The 6,000-nt window shown below is 56.1% G+C and overlaps 1 protein-coding gene across 3 annotated transcripts in view; it reads left to right on the plus strand.

Annotated features, from left to right (window-relative positions):
* Positions 1-3,600, plus strand: part of Mad1l1 (mitotic arrest deficient 1 like 1) — a 334,799-nt gene extending 331,199 nt beyond the window's left edge. For all 3 annotated transcript variants that reach the window (XM_052754234.1, XM_052754235.1, XM_052754237.1), the window contains one exon: positions 3,049-3,600. In XM_052754234.1, the coding sequence (XP_052610194.1) occupies positions 3,049-3,207 (159 nt within the window). In that variant the 3' untranslated portion in view covers positions 3,208-3,600. The remainder of the gene's footprint in view (positions 1-3,048) is intronic.
* Positions 3,601-6,000: the final 2,400 nt, after the last annotated feature.

Consider the following 6,000-nt stretch of genomic DNA (forward strand, 5'->3'; position numbering starts at 1 on the left):
GACTGGCAGGGCTACTTGGGCCATGCCCAACTTGTGATGCAAACCTCAGACTTGGGTTTGTTTGAGACTTGCAAAGCGGGGACACTTCCTGCCCTCACTCCATCCTTCCAGAGGGACCGTCCAGGACTTGTGCTGCTGTGCAGAGGCTCCATGAGCAGAGAGCCAATGGGGCTGCAGTGGGTCTCATGTGGCCTCTTTAGCTCTCACCTAATTATCAGGAGCAAGAGAGCAGTGCCGGCAGCTGAGACAGGTCTCTTTCAAATAAAGAATGGGTGTGGTGGCCTGAGCTACTCGGGACACAGAGGCTGGAGGACCACAGTTCAAGGCCAGCCTAGGCAACTTAATGAGACCTTGTCTCAAAATAAAACAATATTAACAACAGGACTGGGGTGTGGCTCAGTGGTAGAGCCCCTGCCTAGAATCTCCCAGTGAGGGACTGGGGTGTGGCTCAGTGGTAGAGCCCCTGCCTAGAATCCTCTAGTGAAAGGACTGGGAGTGTTACTTGGTGGTGTGGTGCTTGCCTAACCCGTATGAGCCCCTGGGTTCTATTCTTAGTACCACACTTACACACACACTTACACACACACACACACACACACACACACACACACACACACACACACACACAAATACCTGGGGAGGGGGAGGGGAGGCATGACATCCAGAAGATCCTGCTGAGGCGACCAATACCATGGGGGTCCTGGGACAGGAAAGAACCCTGGAAACTCTCCTCTCACCCTGCTCCTACCCCCACCCAGCCAGCTCCGCCTGCTCCTTCCCCAACAGCTGCCTCAGAGTCAGCCCCTCTGACATTTCGGGAAAAACATTGCAAGTCGAGAGCAGAAGGGAGAAATGAAAGGATTTTCTCGAGAAAAGGTCAGAGTGGTTTCTCTTATTTTTGTTTAAAGATGGTTTGTGTTGAACTATGACAAGGCTAAATGTATTAAGGGCCATGGGAACAGGCTGGGGGTCGGCCCACGCGAGAGAACAGGAGGAAAACCCAGGTAACAAGCAAATCAGATGACAGCTCGGGGGGTCAGTGAGACAGAGCCTCACAGGCCCTGATGCCCCATGAGGGAGGGACGGGGTGGATGGGGGAGGGCACAGGCAGCTGTAGTCTCCCCAGGCCCCCTCTTGCTCATGCTAGGGAGTCATTGGCAGTCCTGGGGTGCCAGGACCTGTGGGAGCAGCCCGGCTGTCTGTGTGGCTCCCGGGAGCAGGGCATCTGCAGAACCACTGGCAGCAAGGACCTTCCAGAACAAACTGGTCCTGCCTTGGCTTCATCGAGGCCATGTGTCCGGGGTCTCATTAACATATCCATTGTGCATTCCTTGGCACAGGCTAGTCCACAGAGAAACACTATCCCTGGAGCAGGCACTCCCTCCCTCTCTCACCCTGATACACACCAACCTGCCTCCTGCCTCCGCCATATTGTCATGTATGGATGCCTCATATCAGTGGCATCACGTGAACAGGCTCCTATGTTCCGAGTTGACCCCGAGCTACCATGCATCATGCCTTGTCCCTTTTCGTGGCTGAATTATTTGTATGTGTGTGTAGACATATGTATATATATGTATATACCAATCGTGACACAGTGGACATTGCATCTACATGTGTCTGGACACATGTATTTAGTTGTCCTGAGGGCACAATGGAGGGATACCAGTGGGTCACATGGTCATGCTGAGGAATGGCCAGCCTTTTCCATAATAGCTGAGCTTCCTGCCAGTGATGCACAGGTCTTCTGATTTCTCCTCATCCTCGATGGATCTCCCCCTTTCCTAATGGGCTCTGGCCTGACTGATGTCCCCCTGGTGACCCCATAAGCCCATCAACTTTATCAGACACTCCTGCTTTTCCCTTAAAGAACCATCCAGTCTGACCTTTGCCCAGCTCCCAAATGGGCCCTCTTTCTGTGGCTGAGTGAGGAAGCTCTGAGTTTGCCAGACACAGTTCTACATCAGACCTAAGGGCTGGGAGCAACCCTGTGTGGTTTGTGACCACTTTTTGCCTGGCCGTGTAAACAGGGGCTTTTCTCCCCTAACCAAGCGGGCCTTCTACGTCCTTGGCCGCTGCAGCATGCCTGACCAGTTGGCAGGGGAGACCCCAGGATGAGTGATAGCTGGGACTGTCAGGATGACGAGGAGGCCCAGGGCCATTGTCGGCCTCTCCCAGCCTAGCCTGTGTGGTGAGAGGACAGCTTGGCCAGACAGCCAAGTAACCTGTGTACCAGTGCCGAACCGTGTGCCGGTGCCGAACTGTGTACCAGTACCGAACTGTGTGCCAGTGCCAAACCGTGCGCCGGTGCCGAACCGTGTGCCAGTGCCGAACCGTGTACCAGTGCCGAACTGTGTACCAGTGCCGAACCGTGTGCCAGTGCCGAACTGTGTACCAGTGCCGAACTGTGTGCCAGTGCCGAACTGTGTACCAGTGCCAAACCATGTACCAGTGCCGAACCGTGTACCATTGCCGAACCGTGTGCCAGTGCCAAACCGTGTACCGGTGCCGAACTGTGTACCAGTGCCGAACTGTGTACCAGTGCAGCTCTGAGCCTGTCTGCAAGCTCCGCTCCCGCCTCCCTATCACAGTGGTCACAGAGCCACTCTGCCCTCCCTTCGGTTATAAGTGACATAAGAAAATGGGACAAGAGCCAGTCTGGGCTCCAGAGTCCACCCTTCCAGGACCAGACCTCCAACAGCCAAACCCGGTATCCTGGCTTCACAGTCTGGAAGATGCTCGGGGCTTTCTCTGCCTCCCTGGGTCAAGCATATGACAGCCAAAGAGCTGGTGACTGGAGCGGAGGCCCCCAGGAATCCAAGTCCTGTTGTGGTTGGAGCAGCCCTGAGGCAGGACTGGCTGCTACTGTGACTCTTAGTGCCCTCTGCGGATGGCCTTGAACTCTGTCACAGTGGGCAGAAGCAGGCCGGTGCCCCTCTAGCCCAGGCAGAGCTCCCGGCACCCCTTCCACTGGGGAGCGCATGAGGACAGAGGGCCGACACCTGCCCAGCACGCAACGCTCATGCCCTATCTTCTCTCCTCCCGCAGGCCACAGGACCCTCGGGCTCCAAGATGCAGCTTCTGGAGACGGAGTTCTCCCGCTCGGTGCCTGAGCTCATCGAGCTGCACTTGCTGCAGCAGGACAGCATCCCTGTCTTCCTCAGCGCGCTCACCATCGAGCTCTTCAGCCGCCAGACCTCCACCTAGCCTCTGCCCACCGGCATCCTCACTCTGCAGCCGCTGGACCTCGGCCTACCCTATACCCCACATTGTCCCCAGACCCCTTTGCCACCCATAGCTGCATCATGCCACAGACACTAGCCACAGCCTCTGCTCAAGCAGCCACTCTGTCCCTTGTCCCTAGCCAGCAGGAGCAGCTGCTGGGGATGGCCAAGCCAGATCACACCCCACTACTCTCCTCTCTTACCCCAAGCACTGGGCCTCTCCTCCCGTTCTCCCATTCTAGGGCCCCTCCCTGCACTGTCCCAAGGTGTCCCCACACCAGCCTCCAGTCCCATGTGCTGGTTGCTTGGGCCACTTTGGTGACCAGGCTGTGGCCTGAGTCCACGGTCTCAATGAAATAAAGTATTATCTTGGTTATTCTCCCATGTCTGTGTCCAACGCGCCAAGCTACCTCACTGCCAGACCTCACCACACCATCTGCCATGCTTGGACACCTGGGCAGGCCTCACCACACCATCCGCCATGCTTGGACCCCTGGGCAGGCCTCACCACACCATCCGCCATGCTTGGACCCCTGGGCAGGCCTGCTCATAAATGTGGCCTGAGAGGTGAATGAGGTCAGGGAAGCAATTGTGTCCCATCCCTCCAGAGCCTGGGTGTCTACTCCCTGCCTTGGCTACCCCATCTGCCTCTCCCCTACCTGAGGCCTCTAAGTCCAGAGACTAACCCTCCCTTGCCAGCTCCCCCTGCAAGGGCCCCCACCAGGTATCTGCACCACAGCAGTGTCCTAACTAAGAAGGTTTCCTGGGCAGGGGTGGAGAGGAGAGGGTCTGAGTTGGGAATGTGTCGGGGCTAGCCGGAGAGACAGGCACAAGGATGGTGTGTGGTCCTCGTGCAGTGGTGACCTGCCACCCCAGGGTATTAGACCCCTTTACATGCCTGCAAGAGAATGGAAATGAGTCAGCTCTCTGGGGGTGCTCAGGCTTGGCCTAGGAGCCCTAGGCCAAAGAAAATTCTACTTCTGGCTGCCCCTGGCTTTCACCAGCCCCTCAGTGAGCACCCACTGATAAGTAGGTCTTAAGCTGCTAATGACTCACTTTAAGGGATTAGTGCCATGGTGGCAAGTGTCACAGCCAGGAGGTAACAGGATTTGCTGTGTCCCAGCCTCCAGCTCCCCTACCAGGGGACCCCCCCCCCCCCCGCTTCCCCCACGGCCTCCCACCACACTCAGCTGGGGTGAGCAGTGCTGGCCCATGGCTGAGTTCTTCACTGCCTTGTCCTTGGGTCTGGTGCAAGGCCCTCTGGGAAGTACAGGTTGTGAGTTTCTCTCCAGCTCCTGGGCCCACCCCAGGGACTGGCTAGCCACCAGGGCTGTTGAGAGGCGGGGATGAAGGTACTAAGGCAACTTCAAAATTGACCTACTTAGAGACCCCAGCAACCTGTACAGGCTGCACCTAGCTGAAGCTCCCCAGCTCACAGCTCTCTCTCCCAGGACAAGCTGGTCCCCATCTGATCACACCCTTCAAACTGGGTGGCATCAGGCTGCAGGGCAGGTTTAGGAAGAAGGGTTCCCGCTCCAGTCACCTGTGGCTCTGGACTCAAACCCAGCTCTGCCAGCTGCCAGAGTCAGACATGGCTAGTCCCCTCCTGCTTCAGGGTCCTAGCATCCCTGGCCAAGTCCTGGCTGTCTTCATCCTCAGACAGGCTGGGAAGGGAGACCCGGGCCCAGGAGCTCCCAATTGAGAGTGCAAACATGCATAACATACGCATGCACACAAGGCACCATTACACATGCAAAGTATGTGGCATGTGCTTGCATATGAACATGTGAGTCACAACTGCATGTGTGCATGTACACACTAGGTGTATTCTTGGGCACGGACCCTGTGCATGTGAGCCTAGGTAGGTACTCGTGCACATGCAGGCTTGCAACCTGAGTAGTGCTTCCAGCCCAGAGAAGGCTGTGCCTCACTCACTCACAAGGGGAAGAGGGAACAAGCCAGCAACTAGGAAGGACCCGGGAGCCCCAGCCAGGCCTGTGTTTATACCTGCTTTCTGGTTAACTCCACAATTGGAATACGTTCTTATCATTAAAGAAAACTATAAACCTCCAAAGAGAGGTGACTGGAGGAAGCCTGGTGGGCGGGGCCTGCACACCTCCCATGTGGATGGGTGAGGGTGCCCGGTTTGTTTCAGCAGATTCTGGACCAGAGTTTTTAATAACTGCCTTGTTGGACAGCTCGAGTTTTTCTCAGCAACCATCCATGGATCTGCAGTCACTGAGTTTTGTTGCTGGATCTGAGAGACGCAGACATGGAAGGTCTGGAAAGGCTTGAGAACTGAGGCTCACAGAAACACCAGCACCTGAGTGCAGAAGGTGAAGCCACCAGCAGCTCCCGGGACTGCTGCGTTTCAGAGCCATTTGGGGCATTGTGAGCTTCCCGCCGTGTGTGTGTGTGTGTGTGTGTGTGTGTGTGTGTGTGTGTGTGTGTGTGTGTGTGTGTGTAGCACAGGTACTATAGAGCATATATGGAGGTCAGAGGACAATTTGCCAGAGTTCCTTCCACCATGAGAGTCCTAGGGATTTGATCTCGGATTGTCAGGCTTGGCAGCAGTCACCTTTACCTGCTGAGGCATCTCACTGGCCTCTTGTGCCATTATTTTTAAAAGCAAATGAACAGCCAACTTCCAGGATCTGGTTAGGGAGCATCTTGCCTGGAATCGGATCTGCCTGCATGTCAGCCGCTGTATGCTGTACCACAACGCACGTTCGCTAGAGGCAGCCCCAGGATGAGGGGAGAGCTGGAGGCAGAGTCT

This window comes from Peromyscus californicus, unplaced genomic scaffold (assembly GCF_007827085.1).
Source record: "Peromyscus californicus insignis strain IS unplaced genomic scaffold, ASM782708v3 Scaffold_2__1_contigs__length_46816999, whole genome shotgun sequence".
Classification (NCBI taxonomy): Eukaryota; Metazoa; Chordata; class Mammalia; order Rodentia; family Cricetidae; genus Peromyscus; species Peromyscus californicus.